At 49.0% G+C, this 27,410-nt stretch overlaps 1 protein-coding gene across 4 annotated transcripts; it reads left to right on the top strand.

Moving 5' to 3' along the window:
* Positions 1 to 2,385: 2,385 nt before the first annotated feature.
* Positions 2,386 to 27,276, top strand: ZNF598 (zinc finger protein 598, E3 ubiquitin ligase). Of its 4 annotated transcripts, XM_081338621.1 has the most exons (13): positions 2,389 to 2,665; positions 8,108 to 8,220; positions 8,840 to 8,969; positions 9,076 to 9,287; positions 10,422 to 10,639; positions 11,461 to 11,578; positions 14,674 to 14,852; positions 14,975 to 15,059; positions 15,666 to 16,435; positions 16,893 to 17,031; positions 19,030 to 19,174; positions 21,968 to 22,342; positions 24,044 to 27,276. In XM_081338621.1, the coding sequence occupies exons 1-12, from the start codon at positions 2,477 to 2,479 to the stop codon at positions 22,331 to 22,333; spliced, it is 2,664 nt and encodes an 887-aa protein (XP_081194747.1). In that variant the 5' UTR covers positions 2,389 to 2,476; the 3' UTR covers positions 22,334 to 22,342; positions 24,044 to 27,276. The 4 variants fall into 4 exon arrangements, with proteins under 4 accessions (XP_081194749.1, XP_081194748.1, XP_081194747.1 ...); XM_081338623.1 differs by lacking the exons at positions 21,968 to 22,342; positions 24,044 to 27,276 and adding an exon at positions 19,866 to 19,977 and having other exon boundaries at positions 2,386 to 2,665; XM_081338622.1 differs by having other exon boundaries at positions 2,388 to 2,665; positions 14,674 to 14,851; positions 14,989 to 15,059; positions 21,968 to 27,276.
* The last annotated feature ends 134 nt before the right edge of the window (positions 27,277 to 27,410 follow it).

Below are 27,410 nucleotides of genomic sequence, written 5' to 3' on the forward strand. Positions count from 1 at the left end.
TGAACCAATCAGTGGTTCCATGTCCAGTTCTCACTGTTGCTTCTTGACCCGCATATAGGTTTCTCAAGAGACAAATAAGATGGTCTGGTACTCCCATCTCTTTAAGAACTTGCCACAGTTTGTTATGATCCACACAATCAAAGGCTTTAGCATAGTCAATGAAGCAGAAGTAGATGTTTTTCTGGAACTCCCTAGCTTTCTCCATGATCCAGCGTATGTTGGCAATTTGATCTCTAGTTCCTCTGCCTCTTCGAAATCCTGCCTGTACTTCTGGTAGTTCTCGATCCACATACTGCTGAAGTCTAGCTTGTAGGATTTTAAGCATGACTTTACTAGCATGAGAAATGAGTGCAATGGTGCGATAGTTTGAACATTCTTTGGCACTGCCTTTCTTTGGAATTGGAATGTAAACTGATCTTTTCCAATCCTGTGGCCACTGTTGAGTTTTCCAAATTTGCTGGCAAATTGAGTGTAGCACTTTTACTGCACTGTCTTTTAAGATTTTGAATAGCTCAGCTGGAATACTGTCACCTCCACTAGCTTTGTTGTTGCTCAGCTTTTCTAAGGTCCACTTCACTTCACATTCTAGGATGTCTGGCTCGAGGTCAGTGACCACCTCATTGTGATTATCAGGGACATTAAGCTCATTCTTGTATAGTTCTTCTGTGTAATTTTGCCACCTCTTCTTAATCTCTTCTGCATTTTATAATTACAATTAAGCAAATTGGGTCCATGGGCCTGCCCAGTCAGAACACTTTCCAAGCACATCCTTTTTTGATGCCACCTTGCAAAAGTATGCTCAGAAGCACAACCCATTAAGATCAGAGATGCTCGCTCCCGGATAAAAGAAGTGTCCTTTTTAGGCAGCTTAATTAATCTGCTTTCCCCCCCCACCCTTTATTTTTGCCACTCGCAGCAGGTTTATTTGGATGTTGGTTGTTAGTTGTTGGTTCACAGGGATGTTGGGTGTCATTTGAGGGCTGCTGAATGGCAATGAGTTGAATATATGAATATATAGCCATGCGTGGTTGGCAGCTGATGCTTCGGCTTCCGACAGGATCAGATTACCAGTAACAAAAAAAGCCCTCTTGCCAGCAGCCCCTCACCCAGGCAAGGATAAAGGCTCTAGGCCTAAGGCCTGGTTGAACTGGGAGCCCCGACGCCTGCTTCCAAGTGGAACAGGTGCTCTTCCCCGGGGCCCAGGCACCTCCCAACTCAGTCCAGCCCAGCCCAGTTGCCTCCTTCCGATCAGTCCTTGGTGCCACTGGGTCTCCTGGGACCCCAGCAGCATCTGAGCTGGTTGGCACCAGCTCTTAGGTGTTGGGGGAGAGAAGAACGTCCAGCCAGCCATGCTAATATGGAATGCATGGATCCTGGGCATAAAAAGAACATTTGACTCAAACTATAATTGCCCATTAGCGCTAGTCCACGTACGACAAGCCGTAGGCTAAATAAATAAATGCCCATTAGTTACTCGTGCCTGTCTGCAGCTGTTTTCTATGCTGGGTTTTTGGTGCACCGGAGCTCATCTGCTCCAGTGATTCTCGCCTGCCCTTTTCCTCCGTGTTTCTCGGCCGCTTGAAGACGGGTGGACTTCAATTCCCAGAATTCCTACAGGGCTGGCTGGGGGATTCTGGGAGTTGGTCCACCCGTCTTCAAGCGGCCAAGCTTGAGGAGCGACGCCTTAGCAGGTCCACAGCGCTAACTCAGATTCGGTGCTGCCAAGCCAACCTCCTGCCTGAAGGGGGCGCCGGATTGCTGGGGCGGAGCCGGCAGGCGTTCCAGAAGAGGGCGGGGCAGGCGTGGGCGGAGAGAAGGGAAGGCGGACAAATCCACCGAACTTCCGGGCACGCCTACCCGGAACAGCTCAGAGAAACTGCAATTGCTGACGTGTTCATAGCGCTCCAAATTGAGGAGGGCAGCAAATGCCAATTGTTAAGGAAGATTTAATTTCGTTTTCCTGCACGTTGTAGAGTAAATGGTCCTTGTGGTCCCTTCCGGCACCACCACGCTCTGATTCAGGTGGTCCCCAACATCTAAGCAGGGTCAGGCTAGGCTATTTCCTGGAAGGAAATCCCAGAATAAAGCAGGGTCGAAAAGCTGGGCCTGATTTAAGGACCGCGGAGTACATAGTCTTCTTTCCCGCCGCCTGCTGCCTGGCGGGAGCTCTTCCGTAGAGCAGTCACGAATTGCTGCCCTATTTACACTCCCGGCAAATCCCGAAACTTCCCCATTGAGCCTTCCGGCAGGGCGGGAGAAAAAAATCAGCGAGGAGGCCGGAAGTGACTGCCCAGCGCTCTTCTTTAGAGGCGTGGCCCTCCGGCTCTGCGGCCCTGCGCGGGGGAGGCGCTCTAGGCTCCCGTCTTTGTGCGGGCGAGGGGCGGTTGCTAGGCTGCGCGCAGGGCCTAGTAGGCCGCAGGAGCGGCGGGGCGGCAGGGCCGTCCGGCGGCCGCGTCGAGTCGGGCGGCGGGACGCCATGGCGGCTTCGCCTCCCTCGGAGTCGCGCATTTCGGAGGGCCCGGGCAGCTGCGTGCTGTGCTGCGGCGAGCTGGAGGTGGTGGCCTTGGGCCGCTGCGAGCACCCCATCTGCTACCGGTGCTCCGTGCGGATGCGGGCGCTTTGCGGGGTCCGCTACTGCGCCGTCTGCCGGGAGGAGCTGGCCCAGGTGAGCGGGCCCGCCGGGGAGGGGCGGCCGAGAGCGGGACCGCCAGCCGTGGCAGACGACGAGGCTCCCGCCGTCCTGGGCGGGGTGGCGCCGGGGCTGCGCCGCTCGGTTCCCGAGGGCGACGGGGCGGCTGGAGCGGAGGGCGGCGTTTCCGCGAGCGGCGGCGCGCCCGAGAGCGGGGGGGTGGGAGGGCGGCGGCGGCGGCGAAACGGCTTCCGAGCCGGCCGGGCCCCGGCGGCCCTCCCCTCGCTTGGCTCGGCCGGCCTCCGGCTTGGCCCTCGGCGGAAGGGCGCCCGGCTGGCGCGGGCGGCGGCCTTTGGCCCCTTTGCGGCAAATGGCGGCCTGCGCCTTGCGAGAGAAGCCAGGCGGGGTTTGCCGCCCGCAATTTTATCTGCGCTGCTGGAAGCGTTTCGGTTTTCAAAGCAGGCTTGGCGCTGTTCAGAAGGGGGTGTTTATGATTGATTCCTGGCTTCACACCATTAATTGCAGCCCGATTTCTTCCAATAGAGCTCGGAACGGAAGTTGTCGTGATTAAAGACAAAGGCTGTTTTTCTTTGACTAATTGCTGCATTTGGCCTTTGTACTCCTGGCTATCCTGTGGCCAGGCCAAGATAAATTGAATGATCGTGGCTAATTATTGCTTCCTGTGTCTTTCCCCTTCAACCTGTGTCCTTATCTTGAAAATAAGAATTCAACAGCAATTCAGTCGTGGACATTCTCGGGACCTGCAGCGTGGGAGTTGTACAGACATGCCTCATTTCATTTTTTTAAATTATTTAATTTAATTTAATTTATTAATATTTGTATACCGCCCTTCTCCCGAAGGACTCAGGGCGGTGTACAGTTATTATAAAATAACTTTATCAGATTTTGAGAAATTTGTGGATATAATTTACTTTGATTTCAGCATAGCGTTTGACTGAATGCCAGTAACATTCTGATTAACCAGGTAGGTAAATGTGGCATTGATAGCTTATGTTAGGTGGCTGGAAAAGGCTCTTCCTGATCCAAGCGGAGAGAGGTTTTAAAAGGATTCAGTCCCGGGACTGGTACTTTTCCATGTTTGTGTGTATTGCCGCCCAATTTTCATTGGTTGAAGAGTGAGGGGAATGCTTGTCAAATTAGTAGATGATACAAAGCTGAATGGGAGAGCCACTACACTAGAAGACAGAAACTCGGCCCCAAAGGATCTTGGTAAGTTAGAGATGTGGGCTGAAAACAGCAGTGAAAATTAATAGAGACAAATACTTCATTTAAAAAAAACAAAATCAAAAGCACAAATATAGCACAGGAAATATTTAATTCATCAGATAAATTTTATGATGGTTGTATAATGACATTTGCTTCTCCAAATAAATACAGAATAATTTGTATTATTCACCTATAGTCTATCTTTTCTAAAGCAGCCTTTCTGCTGAGATGTGATAGATTGCGGTTCTGGCTAGGCAAATTGGGAATTGTCCTCTGGTGCATTGGAAGGGTCCTGAGGTGGAGGAGGCTGTGCCTTGGCTGTTATTCCAGTCCAACTTTCACTGGTCTGGTCTTTGTCACTCTCCTACTCACAAAATTAAGCCTTCCCTTGTGTGAGAATTGGACCTCTGCTGGTGCTCCATTGAATTTTGTCATCCAAGTCCTATAAATGATGTAGGGTTGTCAGATAATGCAGGGAATTTTTTTAATAGTCTCTCTACTCAATCCGATAATTGCTCAGTGTTTTGAGTATCTAAATGTGGTACACACATCCTCTTGGTGTGCTTCTCTACTCGGCTTGGGACCCTGTCTCACCCTCAGTGTCAAAAGGTCATCACCCCCAAACAGTTGATTCTGTTAATTAGGGCTGCTGGAATTCATCTGTCTTGTGTCATGCTGAGTGTTAGTTTCCTGACTTCATCCCTCTCTAAGCAACTGAGGCTTCTGTACTGAAAAGCCCCTATATAGCCTGTTGGCACTGGGGGATTTTCAGATCCCAGTCTATAAAACAAGATACACTTGCATATTTTTCCTTGAGGTGAGGAAGCAGATTTAAAGGGCTTTTAGCAGGCAGGAACTGCCCAGGAGGCCTGAGGGGGCCGTTTGTTGGGTGTCTCACCCACAGAGCTTGGGGAGAAGGCATATCTTATGTACGCATTTAGCAATACTATAATAGGTAATCATATTTTATACTTAACGTATTATGTTACTATATGAATTGTAGAATGATTTCAAGTGAAAGGTGGTGTGAAGGTATAAGTCAGGTATTTTATCCGCTTTTTCATTGTAAATGCAACTTTTTTTAACTTAAAATACAATTGGTTAGAGGAAAAAGAATGGGATAGACAGATCCTTAAAGGGAAAAATCCATGCTATAGAGAAGAATGTTTGGACGCTTCCTGTGCATTTCAATTTGTATTTCCTGTGCTTAATTGAGAGGTGGCTGTATCATTATTTTCTTTAATTGTGATCTGGTTTTTCCCCCTTTGTGTTTGTAGCACAATATTGTGTGGCTGCTCCTTTCTGTGTCAACATAGACTGTGAGGATCGTGGGCTTTCCTTGTACTGGCTCTGTGGTGGGCAGGACTTTGAATGCTTGCCATAGCAAAGTGGTTTAAATTTGGAGGTAGGAGAATACCCCACTTCGCAGTCAGCATCCACCCAGCAGTGCCATGGCAGACTGGGCCGTCCAGCTCCTCCCTCTCTGCAGCTGCTCTCTTTCCGGCCTTTTCCACTGGGAAACCGTGGCAGGAAGGCTCTTGAGCCATTTTGGCTGGCCTGGCTCAGACCCTTTTTTGCCCACTGTAATTGGCAGAGAATCTTCAGAGACTTCATCCCTGTTTGTTCCTCCTCCCCTGCTACTAGAGAGTGGTGGGGATTCGGCTTGAGACCTCTTATATAGCAGTCTTAAGTTCTGCTACTGAACTGTTGCATCTGTAATAAAGAGAAAAAAAAGAATGGAACATCCTTTGCAGCCTCTGGACCACTCGGGTTGGTGAGCCTGAAGGACGAGTTCCTTTCAGTCTTTCTGTGCCTGTTTTGGTGGCAGGGGTGTCTTTTGTGTGGGCTCTGTCATTTCTGACCTGAGCAAAAGATGCTCAATCATTGTGAATTTATCTTCTCATTGGACAAAGGTGGGTGGCCTTGGCTTGTGGTCTCTGTCTTTCTAGGAAAAGTTCTCTGTGTAGCTTCTTTTGTACCTGATTATTTTCCTTCAGTCATCTTCTATGACTTGTTCTGTTGGGGTTTTCCCCCTTGTGTCTGATTAAATGATGCATCCCATTTATTCCTGGCAGAGTGTGTCACAAGCCGGAGGCATTTCCTTTTACATAATGTTTAAATTGTGAGAAATGGAACCTCAGCCAAGCACCTAACCTCTAAAGGAGGTGGATCCCTGCTAACTTTCTTTTAAGCTCCCATGAATTGATGGATTGTAATCAGAATAGTGTCAGCCCCCTAAATCCTGAAATTTCTAGGACATACTGTTGCTGTTGTTGCTAACCTGAGGTGTGTGAATCTTGCATTGAGTTTGGGGAGGATGAGTTTGTAAGGGAGGGGAGGCAATCATTGGGCCAGTGGGCTGGATACAACCCACACAATCCCATATCTGTTAGGGACAGGCAGGACATCCATCCCTTCCCCAACATCCGTTGCACAGAAGGCGGTCCATGCAAGCTGGAAGGGATGCCCCCTCTGTTGCCACCGCGTGGCCTTTCTCCCAGAAAGATAGAAGTGGGATCGCACTCTGTGATGGAGACAAAAGCCGTGGATGATTCACTCTCCAGTCCTCTGTAAAGAAAAGCACTTCGGATTGGAGGGAGGGAAATAGTGATTACGCCTTTTCTATTTCTGGTAGAGAAGAGCTCAAAAAGAGGAGAAAATTCCATTCTCAAAGTACCAGCCTTGAAGAAAGAGGAATAGCATCAAGATCACAAGAAGCAATAGTACTGCTTTATAACGCCTTGGTAAGACCACGCTTGGAACACTCAGTCCAGTTTTGGTCACCATCATATAAAAAGTTGTTGAGACTTTCCACTCTAGAAAGAGTGGAGAGAACAGCAACAAAAATGATGAGGGGACTGGAGGCCAAAACATACGAAGAACAGTTGCAGGAACTGGGCATGTCTAGTGAAGAGAAGGGCCAGGATAATAGCAGTGTTCCCACGTCTGGAGTGATTCTAAATCTTCGTTTTCAATGTGAGCTTATCCACTTCTGCACAGTCCAAGATTTTCTTGATTCTATCTTCTTCAGATGGTATTTCTTCAGAATAAAGGGTAGGAATGGAAATTGTATTACTATTAATGTCAAACATGTAAACCCAGACAACGTGTTGCTTACTAAATACTAAAAATTGTTATCGTAAAAAATTATAGAGATAGATAGATAGATAGATAGATAGATAGATAGATAGATAGATACAGCAGTGTTCCAATATTTGAGGAGCTGCCACAGAGAAGAGGAAATCAGTTATTCTCCAAAGCACCCGAAGGCAGGACAAGAAGCAATGGATGGAAACTAATGAAGGAGAGAAGCAACCTAGAACTTAAGGAGACGTTTCCTAATAGAGCAATTAACTGGTGGTACAGCTGGCCTTCAGAAGTTGAGGGTGCTTCATCACTGGAGGTTTTTAAGAAGAAACCGGACAGCCAGGATTTTTTATTTATTTATTTATTTTTAATTCCATTTATATCCTGCCCTTCTCCGAAGACTCAGGGCGGCTTACAAGCTTAGCAGTAGCCTTCATTCTATGTATATGCCTGCTTATTAGGGCTTTCACACACCCCCAAGCGGCATTATTACAAAGTCAGCTTAATTGCCCCCAACAATCTGGGTCCTCATTTTACCTACCTCGAAAGGATGGAAGGCTGAGTCAACCTTGAGCCTGGTGGGATGCGAACCTGCACTAATTGCAGGCAGCTGGTGTTACTTAAGGAGGCATTAGCCCACTGCTCCACCAAGGATCTCTTGCTTCAGCAAGGGACTGGACTAGAAAGGCCTTCCAACTCTGTTATTCTATCTTCTTAGTTTCCCATACCTTGCTGGAAAGGGTGAGGAACTTATCTGCCTCGTGCGCTGTGCTTTTTCAGTAACTGCCCAAGTTTAACCCTCTTATTGCAGCCATGAGACAAACCTCTAGTTGACTGAAAGCAAACGTTGAACTGCTCCGGGTGCTTGTGTACTAAATAGCTAAGTCGGGTGAGACCACGGCTTCCATTCTTCTGAGCCTCTTGAGAAAAATGTGTGCTGTGGGCCTGTTCAGTTTTGTTTTTCCTTCTCCAACTGTGCAGGATAGATTAGGAAGGCATTTATTAGGGATTTGAGTTCCCCATATTCTTCTTCTGACCGATGATCTCTCTTGTGAAAATTAATTCTGCTATCAGAGGTGCCCCGTGGAGCCTCCTTGTGCCGCAAGCTGTTTGGGGCCTGGACATTCTATGTTCCCAACCTCTTCCCACTTTCTCTCTCCACAGGTGGTTTTTGGGAAGAAACTGCCACCCTTTTCAACAATCATACTCAGCCAGTTACAACATGAGAAGAAATATGACATCTATTTTACTGATGGAAAGATTTATGCTCTCTATAGGTAAATGTTCTTTAGCTTATTCTCTTAGCTGACCAGTCAGCAAAGGAACTACTATGATTTTCAGATCAGGAACATTTGAAAATTGTCTGGAGAGGGAATGAAATGAATGAATTTTCCAGGAGACGCTCTGGGTAGCACTTGCCAGAACTGTAGCAATTGTTAAGTCTGGAAATGATCAAGAAACACGTCTCTCCGAGCTCCAATTAGTATGAATTAAGAAAAATGTAAAGTACTAATGCAAGAATTCTGACAAACACTTTTGCTTTCAAATGTGAAATATTTTACGTGTATATATGTATATTGAGAATTCCACCTGTACCTGGAGTTACTTACCAGTATGTTTAGGAATCAGAGAGGCAGCTAATCAAACTGAGGGGAAACTGCTCTTGTACTGCGCAGAAAGAATTATGCAGAATAAATGTACTTAGCTTTTTTATGCAAAACCTTACATTTATCTGTTTATTTAATAAACACCCAGAGAGCATAGGAAAGGAAGAAAAAAAAAGGTGCTGTGAAATTAGTATGCGCAATGGCAGAGGGAATGATGCCCCCATGCGAGAACTGGGGTGAGGGGCTAAAGCATTTTGCAGCCCCTCACGTGCGCCTTTTCCCCTCCCAGGAAGCTCCTGCAGCACGAATGCCCTCTGTGCTCGGAGTCCCGGGTATTTCCTGCCATTGTGGAGCTGGAGCAGCACATGAGGAAGCAGCACGAGCTCTTTTGCTGCAAGCTCTGCGTGAAGCACCTGAAGGCAAGCGGTGGGGGGGGATGCAGACGAAGGGCCTGGGGTGGGGGCTCGCATCTTGGGCGATCCGTTTTTACTGAAAATGTGAAGGACGTTCCCTCTTGTGTTCCAGATCTTTACATATGAGCGCAAATGGTATTCACGCAAGGATCTTGCTCGGCACAGAATCCATGGGGATCCTGATGACACCTCTCACCGTGGGCACCCCTTGTGTAAATTTTGTGACGAGCGATATTTGGATAATGATGAGTTACTAAAGCACCTGAGGAGAGACCACTATTTCTGCCACTTCTGTGATTCTGATGGAGCTCAAGAATATTACAGGTCTGTGACTCCAGCTGAGCCCCAAGATTGTCGCTAAAGAGTAAGGAAGAAGACTTTGATAAAAGTATCCAGATGGCTCAAGCAGAGGCCTCCCTAATTCAGTGAACTCTAGAAAGGAGAAGGCACATTATAATCGGCCTTATAAGGTTGCCAATCTCAATAAAAAATAGATTTAGCCTTCCAGTGGAGTTGATTTCCTGGCCTGATCAAGTGGGGCTGACAGCAGTCATCGTAATTGCTCACATCGTAATTGCTCATCTTTGACTCTGGAAGAGTTTGCAGTGTGCCCTTGAGCTGGTACTGGGTGGGAGAGAGACAACAGTAGCTGACAAGATGAAGGGCTGGGCCCCGCCTTGCCGCGGTCAACAGTCTTCATGCTGATAGTCGAGTTAGACTCATTATTTCCCTTCTTTTATTTGCTTGCTCATTATGGTGTTAATCTGACTAATTTTCCATTTTCTCTGAAGAGATTGCAGTTATTTAAAATTTGAAAACAAACAGTAAAGTTTACAGGAAACAGAATATGCAAAGTGCCACTATTTTATCGTAGTGCAAATACTTAAAAATTAATTGAAGAATATAGGTTCACAGGAAAAGAATTTGGACGTTCTAGAATCTAGATCACAGGTTGAGAGACAACGGTGGGGTGCAGCTGTTAAAAAGCAAGCACTGTTTTGAGATTCTGTATTAACAGAAACTTAAAATCTGGATAAAGGGAAGCCATTGTTCCACTAAACCCTGCTCTCCCTCAATTCTCCCGTGGGACGCTGGGCTCGGTCTTGTTATCAAAGCTGACAAACTGGAGAAAGTTCGGAGAGGAGCTTCCCAGAGGGTGACTGGAAAACTCTTCCTACGAGGAACAGTTTAAGAAGCTTTGTATACTGTATGGGTAGTCTGTAGATTTAGCAGATCCTGCATGCAAGGGCGGCTGGGGTTGGACTACCTGTCTTCTGTTCCTGTGAAAAGGTGAGTATTTTAAGATTTGGGCTGAAAATACATTACTGAGGTTGCAGGATGATTCCAGAAACCGGTGCAGTGGAATAACTGTGGGTTGGCCTCCCTTTCTGTCACTGCCTCCACCTGAGAGCAGAATGGAGCCCACAAGCACCCGTGCGCTGTCTCTCTGTCTTGCAGCGATTACGAGTATCTCCGGGAACACTTCCGGGAGAAGCATTTCCTCTGCGAAGAAGGTCGGTGCAGCACCGAGCAATTCACCCATGCCTTTCGGACCGAAATCGACTACAAAGCACACAAGACGGCTTGTCACAGCAAAAACCGAGCTGAAGCCAGGCAGAACCGGCAGATTGACTTGCAGTTCAACTATGCCCCGAGACACCAGCGGAGAAGCGAGGGTAGGCTGGGGCGGAGGGAGGGAGGGAGGGCAGGTGGAAGTGGCTGCTGGCTTCCTTTGGGCACAGCCGGGCATCCCTGTTTTCATTCACTCTCCCTTCTCCTAGGACAGAAAAAACACAGAATGTCTGCTCAGATGTTTAAATGAAAAATGCCATATTTTTTTTTCAAAATCTTGCTGGTAGTCCTCCACTTATGACCACAGTTGGGACCCGAACTACCCTCCTAAATCGTTGTCATAAAAATGTTTCCCATTAATGACCACAACGATTTAGGAGGGTAGTTCTGGTCCCAACTGTGGTCATAAGTGGAGGACTACCAGCAAGATTTTGAAAAAAAAATATGGCATTTTTCATTTAAACATCTTGGCAGACATTCTATGCTTTTTCTGTCCTAGGAGAAGGGGCTGGCGAGAGTGAATGAAAGGGCTGCAAAGAAAGGTCACAGGTTGCAGTCATGCTGCGACTGGATGTAAATGTGAGCGTCCAAACTACGACCCTGTGACTAGGGAGGTGTCCTGTGCAACAGTTTTAAGTACAAGTACAGCAAGTCATTTTTTCCCAAGGCCATCGTAACTTTGAACTGTCACTAAACAAATGGTCGTAACTTGAGCACTATCTGTAGTGTTTCAGAATTTCACGCTTCCAGTCCTTATGGGTTGAAGGATTTGCCTGGTGAAATTGGGGATGCCAGGATGACAAGGTCTTCTGCGCTTCCCTCCGACTAGAATAAAAACGTTAACTAACTTGACTTGCATATAAACCAAGCCTAGAATTCACCTTCCTTTTTTTTAGATTGTTTTAGTGTTGTGTTTATGTTCCAGGTGTTGTCGGTGGTGAAGACTATGAGGAAGTTGATAGGTATAACAGGCAGGTGAGAGGAGGCAGGTCAGGAGCCCGAGGTGGACAACAGAACAGGAGAGGCAGCTGGCGATACAAGAGGTAAGAGCAGCGCTTGTGGTTTCCATTGAGGTGGGCAGGAACTTGGAGTGCAAGCTGAGAAGTAGCCTTTGGGCTTCAGGATGGAGTCAAAAGCAGGCTGGGGCCTGTGCAGAGAGGCCAGCCTAGAGGAAGCTTGCAGTAAAAGCTTCTCACTTCTCATGACATTTATCCATTTTCTCCTTTTTTTGCCTCGTGCTCTATAAATTAACTAACGGCAATGCTTGCTTTAATGGAAAACCTACTTTAAATAATAGTTTCCTATTCCAGTTTAGAATAGAATAGAGCCGGAAGGGACCTGGTCTTCTAGTCCAGCCCCCTGCTCAAGCAGGAGGACCTATACCACCTCAGACAGGTGACTGTCGAGGCTCTTCTTAAAAATCTCCAGTGACGAAGCGCTCACGGTTTCTGGAGGCAGGCTGTTCCACTGGTTGATTCTCCTCATTGTTAGGAAGTTTCTCTTTAGTTCCAGGTTGCTTCTCTCTTTGGTCAATTTCCAACCATTGTTTCTTGTCCTTTCCTCCGGTGCTTTGGTGAATAACGTGACCCCCACTTCTTTGTGGCAGCCCCTCAAATACTGGAACACTGCTATCATGTCTGACTGGCCAAACCCAAGTCCCGCAGCCGTTCTTCGTATGTTTTAGTCTCCAGGCCTTGGATCATCTTAGTTACTGTTCTCTGAATTTTTTTCCAAACTTTCAACATCTTTTTTTGTAGTATGGTGACCAAAATTGGTTGCAGTATTCCAGGTGTGGTCTCACTAGGGTTTTATAAAGCTGTACTAATACTTTGCGTGATCTTGATTCTATATCTCTGTTTATACAACCCAGGCCAGTTTCTGGCCATCCTTTGGAAAGAGGCTTCTTCACGGCAGCCCCTCAAATATTGGAAGACTGCTATCATGTCACCCCCGGTCCTTCTTTCCTCTAAACTATCCACACTCATTTCCTGCAACTTCTTCGTATGTTTTAGTCTCCAGCCCCTTAATCAGCTTAGTGGCTCTTCTCTGCGCTCTTTCCAAAGTCTCAGTATCTTTTTTATAATGAGTTGACCAAAACTGGACACAGTATTCCAGATGTGGTCTTAACTAAAATTTGACTACTAATACTTCATGTGATCTTGATTCTATCCCTCTGTTAATGCAGCCTAGGATTGTACTGACTTTTTTGGCTGCTGCCGTACACTGCTGGCTCATATTTTAAGTGATTGTCCACTGGGACTTCAAGGTCCCTCTCACAATTACTGCTTTTGAGCCAGATTTCTGTAACTTTTGGTTTTTCCTGCCTAACTGTAAAACTTTACTTTTCTCCCCATTGAATTTTCTTTTGTTAGACAGGGCCCATTGTCCAAGTCTGTGAAGCTCCTCCTCGTCTTCTGGGGCATTGGCTATTTCTGCCAGATTTGATGAGTTCCCCTTCTATTCCCTCATCTAAATCATTTGTGAAGATATCGAAGAGTCCTGGGCCTAAGATGGAACCTACATTTATTTCCTTTTCCCTGCATCAGTCATGCAGACTGGAAAGCAGGTTTCAAGAATTGTCAGACCCAAATAACCAAGAGTATCCAATGAGTTCAAAGCACAGAAGACTTTTATTATTGCTTTGTATACACAAGAATGTAGTCAGCTAACGGTCAGGGCTAAACTGGTGCTAGATAAGGGTCGATGGAATTCGGGGGAAGGGGGGCTGGACTTGGGCTTCTTGTGGCAATGCAGTGATTCTAAGCTGATGACACGTTTAATTTCACCTTCCAGCTCAGCTGGTCCTCCTCCTACAGGAATTGCCTTCTGTTTAATGCAAAATGCTGGTGGCAGCAGATAGAGAGCAAAGGTGCCCATTAGCAAAATGCCAAACACAATCTGAGGCTTATCTGCAAAGAGATCCAAGCAGCAGGCAGAAGTATTGAGTCATAGTCCAGGAGTCCTGATATTGGTGGGTAGTTGTCAGCTGGTCCAGGACCAGAGTGACAGATGCAGTTCACATAATCTAAATTAGAAGGGTTCATTCCAGAGGGCTGTAACTGGGCAGCTGTTGGACTGACCATGTCAGGTGAGACCTACTAAGTGCCTTTATTATTTATTTATTCGGTTTATATACCGCCCTATTCCCGAAGGACTCAGGGCGGTTTACAGGGCAGAATTTAAAAACAATACAATATAAAATTAAAATAAAATAAAATTAAGTATAGCCCCAAAAAGTCAAAATCACAATTTAAAATCATTAAAACCCCTCAGTCCAGGCCAGATAGCTCGAAGAGCCAGGTTTTTAGGTCCCGGCGAAACGAACGAAGTTCGGGGGCAGTCCAAAGTTCTGTTGGCAGTTGATTCCATAGGGCAGGCACGCCCACAGAGAACTCCCTCCCCCTGGGGATCGCTCGTCGGCAATCCTTGACCGGCGGTACCCTGAGGAGGCCCTCCCTGTGGGAGCGCACAGGACGATGGGAAATTGACACTGGCAGCAGGTGCTCCCTCAGATAATCCGGGCCCATGCGCTCAGTGTGGAGAGTAGCACGTCACGGGACTGTAGTCACTTGGGATCAGGTTCTTGGTCATCTGGCAGCTGGACTGAGTCACTTTGGACAATTGCCGGCAGAATCAGCTTCAGGTTCATCACAGGCTTCTTCTTCCCCGCCCCCATCCCCAAGTCCCCGGAGTCTGAGCTGGGCTTGAGGCTGCATTTCAGGTGCACGTGGACAGCAGCAGCTTTCCATATTTGGGTGGCTGGTGGGTCCCCAGTGCTAGATATTATAGAACGGCTTCTGGCCAGAGGGTGTTGTGGAGGCTAATATCACACTCTGTGCAAAGTGTTAATTGTGGGGCACACCGGTCCATGTTCAAGAGGCGATGACGAGAGAGAGGGCATTTTCCTTTTGCTGTGTTGTAGTGGGTAGCAATTGGATCTGGTTGTTGGATCCCTCAGCTGCGATTCAAAGGTGGGCAGATGTCTAGGTTAATAACTTCTTCCTGGCGTTATCCATCCCCTCCCCCATAACCGGTTGCCTTTCCTGAGTCTTGCCCACAATATTTTAGCGTTGCTTCTTCTCCTCCTGGGAAGTATGGGAAATACCTCTTCGTTTTGTTGATTTGAAAAATTCTGCAGAGAAGAAGAAGACCGAGATGTTGCCGCGGCTGTTCGGGCATCACTGGCTGCCAAAAGGCAAGAAGAGAAAAAACGGGTAGAGGAGAAAGAGGACAACTGTTGCGCCAAGAAGGAAGATGCCACGGATCCTGACCCGGCAATCTCTAAGCGAGGGGTGAAGCCTGCATCCGAAGAGCCAGGTGAGCCCTCCTCGCTCTGGTCGGGCTTTGTCTCAGGCTCTGGGCTCCTTCGTGCCTTGCTATCTCTCGTTGGACTTCTCAGTGGCCCTTTTGATTAGATTGTGTTCTCTGTTTTTCCTAAGTTCCCAAGGAAGCGGTTCCCAAGGATGCCTTAAGGCAAGATGATTTTCCTGCCATTGGCTCGCCAGCTGTGACTTCTGTGCAGAGGTGAGTCTTTGGTTGTGTGGAGAAATAAACTGGTCAAAAGATGGGGGATCCTCCCCACGAGACATGAGGGAGGCCTTGCAGAAACAGGTCAGACTCCAGTCTTCAGAGCATAATGGCTAAGGCCGCATCAAGAAACCTCTCCCTTCTCTAGTTGTGATGGTCCTTTACTGAGTCTGCACAGACACCGCTGTTCCTCCCTCCAAACCTGGACCCACTGAAGCTTCAGGTCTGGATTTTGAGGCAAAGAACAGTGTGTGCTCCCGGGGTCCTTAGGAAGCCTCCCTCCAGCCTTAGAAGCTCATGCCAGCGTCTGCTTTCTCCCGTGGAAAGACCTCGGCCTCTCGTGTTTTCAGGGCTGCCCCCACTGACTAAAACTGCTCCGCTCTGGGGGTCCTCCGAACAGGTGTGCCTTTTTTAAGCCACGTGGAGCGTTTGCCTCGATGCCCTGGGCTGCAGACTGCCCGTCTGCTCTCCCCCCTCAGAGCCTTGCCTGGCTTCAGCCGGGCTGGGGAAGAGCCACAGATACTGACTGGAACCTCGGGTGGGCATCTTTGCCTCAGGGTTGCCGAGGGAGGGCTTGTCCTACCCAGGTGGTTTGTTTTTCAGCTCATCTCGGTTGGCGCCAGTAAAACTCGACGAAGAGGACTTTCCCAGGCTCTCCTTCTCCTCCTCCTCTGCTCCGCCCGTGGTCTCTGCCGCTCTGCCCTTGTCGTACATGGCGACAGCCCAGAAGGCGGGCTTTCGAGAGGAGGACTTCCCCGCCCTGGTCTCCAGAGTCCAACCGGGCAGTAAGATGGTCTCGACCCTGGCCTCGGCATGGAGTGGTGGCCCCAGCAAGAATGTGGCCCGAGCCACATCGGCCACAGCCGGCCAGCCGGCCAGAAAAGGGGCCCCTCCTGGCAGCAGTAAAGCAAGCAAAAAGAGCAAGGTGGTGCTCCCCGGCAACTCTCAGGATAGCAGCGGCAGTGGACCCACTCAGGAAATCCGCAGTGCACCAACAATGGTGGATGTGTCCTCGCTGCTGGCAGCCTCTAACTCTCAGACTTTTGCCAAAGTGGGTAAGAAGAAGAAAGTTGGGGCTGAGAAGCCGAGAACGGCCTCGCCGCCCAGGTTGCAGCAGATGCCAGCTGCCCTCCACTCTCTGGAGAAGGTGGAAGATGCTGAGCAGCCCTCGGCCGTCACTGCCGGTCCTAGCCTGCCCGGCGCCTCTGCCTCTCTGGTGAACGGCCACGCAGACAAGTCCACGCTGCCATGCAGTGCTTCCAAAGAGCCCCCCGGCCTTAAGAAGCCCGACGGGGGTGGCCAGTGCCTGTTGCCTCAGGAAGACTTTCCAGCCCTTGGGAATGCCGGGCCACCTCGGATGCCTCCACCCCCAGGTAAGGGCTGCAGGTGCCCCTCCTCAGCCCTGGGTTTGGGGAAAGGCCCGGCGGAGCTGCAGGAAAGCAAAATGGGGCAGTTGAATTTGGCTTTGGGAAGCAAGCTGTGCTGCGGCTTCTGGCTGGACCGATGGGTAGCCAGATGTTGGAGCCTTTCCTCGGCCCTTCACGGAGAGCTGGTTAGGCACGGAGTAGATGCTGAGCAGCAGGTCAGGCCTTGAGCCTTCCTTCCAGGCCAGCTGCCTGGGACCCTTCTAGCAGCGGCCGCCCTGGGATTCTGCCACACGGCTCAGACATCTGTTTGCTTCTTACACCTCGTGGCTTGATAAGACCTTTCTTGGACTGGGGTTGGGATTAGGGGGTCGGAGGCGGCAAGGGAGAGAGTGGTGAAGCAGCCTGCGGGGGCCGCCCGTGCCGGCTCTGCCTGCTTGCTGACTTTCTCCTTCTGGTTTTTTAGGCTTCAATTCTGTGGTGCTACTTAATGGCCCCCCACCCCCTCCCGGGCTTTCAGTGCCTCTTAGTAAACCACCCCCTGGCTTCACTCCTATTCCACCCACCGCCAGTATTTCAGAAAATGCCTCAGCTCCTGTGCAAGAGTAAGTATGTATACTGGACAGCTCAAACAGCTGCTGCTAATATTTTGCAGTCTCTTTGTTCTATTTGTTAATTGCTGCTTAGATTTACAAAGTCTTCCTTTCTGTAAGTGTACTGAAAAGATTTTTGTTTATTGAAAGGAGGTACAGAACAAAACAGATGATGATAATAATAGTAATAGTAATAATAATAATTTTTGTCAACAGTATGCAAGTGATTTGCCATTGCAGCCTTCTACAACTTCCTGGTCTTAGCCTGTAGCCTTAGGATTTCTGTGTGGTCTCCCATCCAAGTAACAATTGGCTTTGCTTCCAAGATCAGACAGTTAACCAACTCCTGTAATCTTCTCAGACTTTATCTCTCTTTATGTCTGTACTTCGTGATGTACCAATTGACACCACCTCAAAACAAATCCGTACTGTCAGATTTGTATGACAACAGCTGCGTGAGCTTCTGACCTGGGTCGCTGGGGCTCCTTGCTGCACCATCTGAGTTCCAAATCTTCCACAGCTCTAACTTTTTCTGCCTGTTTGTGTCACATTCTACAATGAGGTCATTAAAATCAAGCCAATTTTTCCAAAGTAGCCTTCCCTTTTTTTAGAAGGGGTTGGAGCAGGGCTGTCAAACTCAACTTCATTGAGGGCCGCATCAGCATTGTGGTTACTGGGGGAGGGGAGGGGAGACATGGCTGGGGGGGCGTGGCCAGGTCAATTTTGCTCAGGTCAGGGTGGCCATCTCCCTCCCTCCCGTATTAACAGAAACTTAAACTTCTTGGACAGGAGCTGCACAGCCTTAAGAGCAGAGTGGCAGGGAGATATTTGCGATGAGGGAGGGAGAAAAACAGGCAAGGAAGGCGGCTGGGGAGGGGCCGTCCTCTGTGAGGAATGAGGAAAGGCACCCTCCCCTGGAGCAGACCAGCAAATGTCCCTTGCCCACTTTGGACACGCAGCTCAGTGGGATCCAGGAGATGGGATGCCGCGAGTGGCACAAGAGTCCACCTTACCTATTCGATGATGCCCAGCCCCCAGCTGGTGGGTGAGGCAAAGCTGGTGAGAAGCCGAACTTGGCTGGGTGCACAGGAGGCGGCAAGTGTGCGGGGCCTGACGTCCCAGGTGACCATTTTGCCCCGCAGGCTGACCGCCTTCTGAGCACTTCCCTTTCACCCGGGACGCCAGGCCCCGCGCGCTTGCTGCCCCTGTGCACCCAGCAGGTTCGGCTTCCCACCAGCTTCACCTCGTCCGGCCCAGCCTCTCTGTGCTGTGAGGAGAAGGTGTTGCTGCCTGCCGAAACCGGGCAGGCTGGGGCTGGACAGTGTTGCGCAGGTAACGTGGACCCTCACTCCGCTCGCGGTGTCCCCTCCCTTGGAGTCCACGGGTGTGTGAAGTGGGCGAGGGCCATTTGCTGGCCACCTCCAGGTGGTGCCTTTCCTCATTCCTCGCGAGGAGTGACCCCTCCCCAGCTGCGTTTCGTGCCTCTTTTTCGCTGCCACCTGTGCGCCCCTCGCTGTCTCTAGGGCAGCCCCGCGGATCTAAGATTGACCACGTTCCGGCACCTATGGCTGCCATGTAGTTGTAGATCGGCTCCCGGCCAGTCCCTCGCTGTCTCCAGGGCGGCCCCCCATCTAGCCACATCACAGGCCAGATGATGCCTGGGTCAGAGGGATCAGTGACAGCCAGGGGGGATATTGCAGAGAAGGACCCCTGGCACAGCAGAGCCCTGATCCCCCCCTGGAAGGAAGGCCCATCGTGGCAGAAGGTTGACAGGAGCGCTGGCTGTGTGGCTCTTTGGACAGGCATCTGTCTGAGATGGTTGGATTTTGGATTCTGGCCCTGGGCAAACGGTGACCTCTTCCACCTCTAGGAATTCTTGATTCTGGGCTCTGGCATCCGGGTTAGGAATTTCTGGCTGGGGATATTCTTCACAGCTTCAGAGAAGGAGAGCAAGAGATCACTTGGTGCTTCTCTGTACAGATACCTACGTTTTTTTTTTCCTGAAAACAGGCCCAAACTCTGTCAGGGACCCTATCTGATCCTGGACAACTTCCAGCAACGGAACATCCAGCTAATTCAGTCAATCAGAGAATTTCTTCAAGAAGATGAATCTCAGTTCAACAAATTTAAGACGTACTCGGGGCAGTTCAGGCAGGTGAGTAGTCAGGAAATTAACTTTCCAGTAATTTCATGGCGCAGCTGACGCTTGTGGGGTTTTCCCCAGAATTGTGAATCTGTCTTTAGGTGAACATCTCTTTGTGAGAAAGTATTCGTTATTGTTGGTAGAAGTGAGACTGACATGGTGATTAACCTGCCAGCAGTCTGATTAAACAGCATATCTGGAATATTGTTTTTCAAACCAGTTTAAACCTCGTATCCAATTCTGCGGTTCGTGGATTCTTCTGACAGGTGTGTGCCATCATCATCTCTCTCTTCAATTCACCTTCTGAAATTTTGTTGGGCTTTCACCTTGGCCAAGTGGGATGCACTACTCCCTGCGGTTTAGGGGAAGCAGTATAAAAACGTGCCTTTGCAGCAGTGCTTCTGCCCATGCGGAGAGGGCTCCGTGGAATCCTTAAGCTAGGTCCTCTCTCTGCAGGGAATCGGAGAAGGGATATATTGATCCCATTTTAAAGAACTGCCCTGGTTGAGGCTGCAGAGTCTCTGTCAGTCGCTGCTTCTATTTGACCAGGACTGACGGTCTTGCCAGATGGCTGAGTTTGGTGTATCCACCCTGTCTACAGTTGACATTCAGCACAAATGTTGGCGATTGTTATTGCTATATGTACTACAGTCGCCTTGATAGTATATTTTATGTAACTTTATTGTTTTATTAATAATTACAGGTCTGTGCATTTTACTGCTGCCCTTTTTGGTCCAAAGGCCATAATAAAGGTTTGGTTTGAGCCAGAGTGATGGTCATGTCTGAGAGCTGATAGAGGGGGATAGTGAGAATAGAGACACCCCCACTCTAAGCCATCCTCAGCCACAGAAGCTCACTGGATGACTGGGTCACGGCTGAGCAATGAGGAAACAATGGGGAACGTTTTGGATGCTTCTTTGACTCCAGAATGAAAGGGGGATGTAAATCTAATAAAGAAATGTTGGCTACTTGACTCTGAAGTTGGTACAAGCCTTTTTTGTTTCTTAATCAAGTTCAGCACAAAGATAATCCAGGTTCTGGGGCTAATTCAGAAAAGTTTGTTGTCTAGGTCAGATTGTCTTAATAAAATGAAGAGGATGTTGACTCTCCTGCCCTGTTTCCAGGATAGTCTAAATTAGCAAATTTAGAGGAACTGAGGCAAACTCTTGTGAACTTTAAAGCAATCGCTGGGCCCAAGGACCCTTCATTTGTGCTTCTCTCTCAGTCCTGCCTCATTCTCTGCGGTGGGAAGGAAGTCCTTGCAAATCACGTGACCTTTGCCGATAGCAGAAGGGACGGCTTCGTTGCTCACCCTTTTCTCCCTTTTGCCTTCCCTTCCAAGACCAGGGAGAGGCCTGACTGCTTTGAAAAAGCCAGCCTGGTGCCCTTTTCAGGGAAAGAATTGGTGAGCGTTGGGGACCGGCGTGACTGTTCCATTTTGACACTCCTCTTTTTCTTTTCCATACCTGAAAATTGGGGTTTCAGAGCTCTCTCTAAGAATGGCATAAATGTGCACAAACTGACCGATGGATTATGTGCCATCCCATCAGTGTTGGCTGTCATTAAGTACATAGATGGATGTTTTCCATGGCAGTCTGTCTCTAAGGTGGTCCTAAACGGAGCCCCTCCCCCACACTCCTGGCCATCCCCTTCCCTTTCTTCCCCTTTTCCCAGCACAGTAGACCTCTCACATAACGCCTCTGAGGTAGAATAATTTGAGCCTGCTCATTTGTGCCTCAGACGAGAACGCTGAATAGTTTGTTCAGTGGTCCATTTGTTTATTTTCATGGCTGCCGCAGGAGTTTTCTCCAAGCCCAAAGTTTGAATATACCAGTATTCTTTCTATCCAGCTTCTTCAGAGTCCAGCACAAACTCATGTCGGGTCTCAAAATAGAGCTGTGCCTTTTAATTCAACCAAAAGTCTCCATGATTAGAGGTGTGTTTAGAGATTTGCTGAAAAACAGTATCTTCTGGTATTAACAGGTGTGGCCACGGTCCCTTGGGGGTGCTCAGCCGCGTGTAAGATTGAGTGAAGCAGCTAGCTAATTGACCAGTCTCCCCCCCCCCAAATCCTTGGGGGCTTGGCAGCATCCTCAGAAACGGGGCGAGCCTCCAGAGCCCTTGTCGTATTTGTTGCTCTTTGTACTCTTTCTAGGGTCTCAGCATCCTTCGTGCATTGTGGTGCCAGAGGTGGACACAGTATTCCAACAGTGGTCTCACCAGTGCAGAATAAAGTGTTACTAACACTTACCACGATCTCGATTCTGTCCCGCTGTTGACGCAGCCCAGGACTGCACTGACGTTTTTGGCAGCTGCAAGACATTGCGGGCTGATGCTTAAGAGGTGGTCCACTAGGGCTCCTAGCTCCCTCTCCCAGTTACTGCTGTTGTGCCTGGTACCTGCTATTCTGTTGTACCTGTGCATTTGGCTTTTTTTTTCTCACCACTGAATTGCATTTAGTTGGATAGGGCCCAGTGTTCAAGTCTTGAACCTGTCTTCTAAAGTGTTGGCAATTCCCCCCAGCCTAGTGTTGTCTACAGAGTTGATGAGTTCTGTTTTCTTGGTTTCTCCTGCTGGAATTGCCAAATCCTTATGCAAAATGGGAGAAGGATCCGTTACTGGATGACTTCTTTGGCTATGGAGAAAAAACTTTCATGGGATCTCGTTTCTTCACTCTTGCACATAGGGATTGTGTTTGTGATTTAATATATTTGTGCCACCCACAGGTTGGAGCTTCCAGTTGTCTCGGCTCCAATTCAGGCGAAGCTTTTTCCATTTTTCTGACTGTCCAGTTTTCCTTCTTAGGGTCTGATTTCAGCAGAGCAGTACTACAGAAGCTGCCAGGAGCTCTTGGGCGAGAACTTCAGGAAGATCTTCAACGAGCTCTTGGTCCTCCTGCCAGACACAGCCAAGCAGCAGGAGCTGCTCTCTGCTTACAAGGACTCGAAGGCCAGAGCTCCCGCCGGCTCCTCTCCCTCCTCCTTGAGCAGGTCCAAGAAGAACCGGAAGGTGGTTTGGCAGACCGAGCCGGCCTCCGACCTCGACTGCTGCGTCTGCCCCACCTGCCAGCAGGTGCTGACCCAGCAGGACCTCGTCTCTCACCAAGCCCTGCACCTGGAGGAGGAGGAGGAGTTCCCTTCCTTGCAGGCCATCAGCCGCATCATCAGCTAGCTCTCCCAGGTGACCAATAAAGTTAGTCTCCCTCTGAAAATCGGCTCTTCTCAGGCAGGTTCTCCACCCAGGGGAGAGGAGCCAGCGGTCCACACCTGGGCCAAAGGGCCTCGGGGGGCCTGAGGAAGAAAAGCCGGGGGGAATTCAATGGTGATGGAACAAAGGAAGCTGTAGCTGTTGCAGAAACCTGGGGGCGAGAGTCCGTCTCCTCTGCAGAACAGGACGGAGCAGCAGGGGGACAGAGACTTAGCTGACTGCTGTGGATAAGACTTGGACTCCTGGCTGGCTGACGCTGGGCGGAGGGGAGCTGCTGCTTGCTGAGAAGGGGAAGGTTGGGCTTGGCTGCTGAGGAATGATGGGGGGGCGGCTCACAAAAGGGTTCCGGAAGATGGGGGAGAGTTGAGGATAGCGACGCGTTTGGGCAAAGACTGCTGTGTGGTCTTCCTCTGTCCTCCTTTCCCTGATCCTTAGCGGTGTTTTGCGGAGAGGACTCTGCTGCTTGTCCCAAGCAGGGAAGGGTCCTCAGGCAGAGGAACTGCCGGAAAACTCAGAATCGGTTTCTCTCAAGTTGTTTCTAAAGGAAACCTCAGCTCTTTCATTTTGTTCTGTTAGAATTGCATGCGGGGGAAAGGTACCATTCAGCGCTTTCTTTACTTCTCGCTGTAAATGTGGATTTCTGTCCAGTGATGTGAGATCAGTTATTTCTGTGGTCTTCGGTGGTTGTGGCTCATTAAATGCTGCTCAGCGATGACCACTTCCTGATGCCTCAGGGTCATCCTGGCATGTTCTTGAAAAGGGCTGCTTGCCTGGATCTCTGCCCCAGTGACTTTGGAGGCCCGGGGGGGGGGGGTTGCCTGCTGCTGTCCCCGAGGTCTGCCCTGCTCCTTCTCCAGATCATCTCCCCGGAAGGAGAGTCGAGTTGCTTCCGCAGACGGGGCCCTGAGGCTGTAACGTTGGTCAGAGGCACCACTAGCTTTTTACAGTAGCATTCAAGAGTAGACGTTATAAATATGATTTACGCTTTTCTGTGTACACACGCAGCCACATATGAGTATTCAAGGCCTAGCACAGGCCCCTTGAAGTTTCATTTTGCGTACGTGTGTGTGTCTACGTGGCATATAATTGGGTTGTGCTACTTCCCACGGCCTCTAAAGGGGAAAACTGCAGAAACCATTTGATGTCTTGCAAAGCAAAACTGAGTAAAGCTCAATCTAAAGATCTGGCACATTATTTTTGTGGCTTTGATTGCTGAAGATTTGGTATTGCAGTCCCTCAATTTTCAAGAGCAAAAATGGTCTGTTAGTGTTTTTTAAAGTCACTATTTGCAGAGCTCATTGCTGTATCACGTTGGCCGTTGAGTTCCAAAACGGTGGGCTGGAATTGTTCATTCTTTTACATTGGCAATGCTCGTACGAAGACCCGAAGCCTCAGTCTCAGACAAGGTTTATTTTGTCGTTTAGACACAGTTCAATTGGCTGTTCGTAGGTCTTAAAATTTGTGCTTTTCAGCCAACTTTTTACAGTTATTTCAACGTTTTTCAGTGTAAGTACAGTAGAATTTGGGGCTCTTTTCAACTTCAGTCGATGCCTGGGAGTGCAAGTCAGTTCAAGGAAGTCCTCCCATCCTCAACATGTTCAGGGATCTCCTTTGCCTCCCCCGCTCCCATGGGGCCTGTTCCTTCTGGTGGGCACATGACTTTCTCACTTCCAGAATGCCTTGCGATGGGACCTTGGGCGGGCTGCCTGAACCAGCGGTCCTGAGGATTCTGCGGGGCTGCTAGATGCCTTTTGCCCCAAGCTCCTCTCTCCTTGGCGCTCTCCAGTGAAAGTAACGGCTTGCGTTGCCGAGTTTTACAGGTGAGCATTCCAGCGGCATCGATGGAAGGTAAAGAAGCTGCTGCTGCTGCTTACAGTGGCTCCCCCATTTGGACCCCTGAGAACAAAACCCATCCGGTCTCAGGCTAGGGTAGGACGCCCGCTCCCGCTCAGTGGCCTGGCGTCCTGGAACGCTCTTGCCACGCGTGGCTTAAAAGAAGCACTGTTGGCAATGCTGTCACGCCTGCCTGAGAGGACGGCTGTCAATAAGCCTGCACCAGCCGTTTGGATCACCTGGGGGCCTCCCTTCCCGAGGAACATTTTGACAAATTTCAGGCTCTTCCTTTTAAGCTCTTTATTGGAAAATAAGTTGTAATCGCAACACCAACAGTTAAATTAGCACAATCACAGACTAATCTGTTTTTCAAAATGTATAGCTATAATTATATACATAAAAAATGTAAACATTAAACAAATTCACATGGTCCACTTTTCTGTCGCAGTGCATGTTGGATTACTTAAAGTGGCAACTTTTTTCCTGCTGTTCACGGCAAACGGAAGCATTTGCCTTTTTGATCTCCGAATTAACCTTAACAAGAAAGAAGGAGAAGCCAAAATGGCGTTACGGCAATTCCAGGCTTTCCTCTCTCGCACGGGGATCGCTCGTCTCCAACTGCTCTCCTCCAACGGGGCCTCTGCCAATTGTGTTAGATTGCCAGCTCCATGTTTGCAGGGAGGTGGGGGGGGGGTTTGAGGGGAAGCAGAACCTAATGCAGGCAGGCATCTGTCTGGGGAAAGCTGCCTTCTGCGCTGCATTACAGGGGAAGCCCGGGGGGGGGGTGTTTCGTGCTTGTGCAAGATAAGGCCAAAGTGCTGTGCCGTGAAAAGGGAACCGAACGGAGGATTAACCTGTTCCTGCTTCTGCGGCATTGACAATGGGAAACCTTGGCAAGATCAGTCTTGAAATGCCAACTTGCTTTTTGCTGGGTGTGCTGAGGATGCGGCCTGGGAGACCACCAGCCGTCCAAAAGCAGAGGGCTCAAATTCAGATGTATTGGTCTTGGGAGTTCCAAGTCCCTGCCTGGAAACCCAAAGGAAACCCCCCTCCTCCTCCTCCTGAAATGGTGATGGTTTCTATTGGGTCCCTGCAGCGCTCTCTGGGACAATGAGAGCTGAAAAAAGCAGCCCAAAGGAAGAAGGGGCGATCGCAGAGGCCTAGCCAAAGGCCGAGGCTTCTGGCCCGTTCTTGGATCGCATTCGGAATCTTTCAGTTTCTGCGGAAGGAAGGGGGGGGCTGCTTTAGTAGCGTATAAATGTACGTATGGGATTTTGTCTTGCAGAATAGTGGAATGAAAAAAAAGTAGGGAATGAATTCACAAAAGTGAGGGATAAGTAGCGCTGGCTGCATATATATATCCCTGGGGTGGCTGGACGGGGAGGAGCAAAGAAAAGACGGGGGGGGCGCTGCTGCTGCTCTTATCGCCTCCAGGATCTGCCGATGGGGGCCTGGCTGGAGCCGAGCGCTGCAAGGTGGAGGCTTTGCGTCTGGCTTTGCTTCCCAAACAACGTGGCCTTCTAATGGTCTTGTGGGTCGTCCTGGTTAGGCAGCCCTTGTGTGGTGTGTGGCTGCTGCAGCTGTGGAGGCGGACCTGGCCCCTCTCCTCGTGACTTGGAATGAAATGCCAGCATTTCTCACACCTTTGGCAGGTGGGCCTGGCCTAGTGGGTGAAGGATGCCAGTCCCGTCTGAGCGTTTGGAAACCCCGTGGCTTCTTCCCAAGAGCAAATCGAGTGCTCTGGACAATTTCAGCAGGGATGATGAAGGCTGTGTGTTCTCTGACATTCTTCCCTGGAGCGCTCTCATTTTAGCTCATTGTTTGGGAAAGTGATAACTGCCCCATAAAAAAGACTTTTAGAACTGGGACAAGCCTAACATCCGGTTACGTGGGGAGGGGGGGGATAGGCAATTGTTCCTGGTAGGGCCCCTGGTGAGAAAAGTGCCTTGTTGCCACAGCTAAGGAAAGAATTGCCACCGTGTTTTAGTCCATTCCATTTTCAGTGTCGGCATGACACAGCTTTGCCCACAACACCAATCCACCTCTCCCCTTAAGCTGGGGAGGTTGAAAGGAAGGAAATACATGCGCAGGTAGCACGTGCACACATTCCGAACGGTAATCTACGCTAGCACATTAAGAGTGATCAAGAGGGTTCTACCACTCCGACAGAACATAATCTCCCATTTGTTTGCTTTCCCTCACAGTTAGCACAAGGATACTCTCAAATGGGTTTCTTTATAATTAGGGGAAAAATAGACTACTCAACAGACATTTATTTCACATGTACAATCAAGAGAAACATTTAAATATTTGAGAGTTCTTCTGAGTCTGCATGCTTTCTTCCTAAAATGCTGAAACAAGTTTTGTGGGCTGCTCTTGTGCCAGTGTTCTCTCTAAGGAAATACTGTATTGCTTCAGTTCTACCCTGTTTTAAAAACATCTTCAATCTTGCACTGCTTTTGAACTGCCAAGGCTGACTTGATCACCTTACAGAATCAAATCTGGTGTGTTTTAAGGCTGAAATATGACCACGGCCATTTTAACAGTCTGCAAAAATTTAATGTATTGGTTATTTCTATTTGTATTCTGCCTTTCCCACTCCGCCTTTTCTATTTGTATTCTGCCTATCCCACTCAGATATCTATCTGAGGCAGCTAAAATATATATTATCCCATTGATGCCGGCATCAAACGCCCTTCGCCCAGTGCGCTCCCACAGGGAGGGTCTGCTCAGGGTTCCGCCGGTGAGAGATTGCCGGCGGGTGACACCCAGGGATAGGGCCTTCTCAGTGGGAGCGCCTGCCCTCTGGAACCAGCTGCCAGTAGAGCTGAGGACTGCTCCCGACCTCCGATCATTCCGCCGGGGCCTGAAGACCTGGCTCTTTGAGCTCTCGGGCCCAGGCTGAGGGGAAAATTTTAACTGGGGTTTTAATGTACAGGGTGAATTTAATGCTTTTTAAATTGGTTTTAACTTTTGTATGTTTTGATTTTAATTCCCTGTAAACCGCCCTGAGTCCTCAGGGAAAGGGCGGTATACAAATGCAAATATTAAATTAAATTAAATTATTAAATTTTCATGTTTATTTGCACTTGGAAAAGTCCTAATAAATTTAGATCTTTATAAGAATACTGAGACACCTGTCTCTGCAGAAGGATCCTGAGACCACATTCCCCTATTGCAGCTGAAATTATTTAAAATAATTTTTCCT

Source organism: Vipera berus (assembly GCF_964194415.1).
Source record: "Vipera berus genome assembly, chromosome: 13".
NCBI classification, from domain to species: Eukaryota; Metazoa; Chordata; class Lepidosauria; order Squamata; family Viperidae; genus Vipera; species Vipera berus.

What these genes read in the sequence shown, in the direction of transcription:
- ZNF598 (XM_081338620.1), top strand. Translation starts at nt 2,477, where the DNA reads ATGGCGGCTTCGCCTCCCTCGGAGTCGCGCATTTCGGAGGGCCCGGGC. An exon ending in AAGATTTATGCTCTCTATAG is followed by an intron (nt 8,221 to 8,839) that starts GTAAATGTTCTT and finishes TTCCCCTCCCAG; the next exon opens with GAAGCTCCTGCAGCACGAAT. An exon ending in ACTCGGGGCAGTTCAGGCAG is followed by an intron (nt 19,175 to 21,967) that starts GTGAGTAGTCAG and finishes TTTCCTTCTTAG; the next exon opens with GGTCTGATTTCAGCAGAGCA.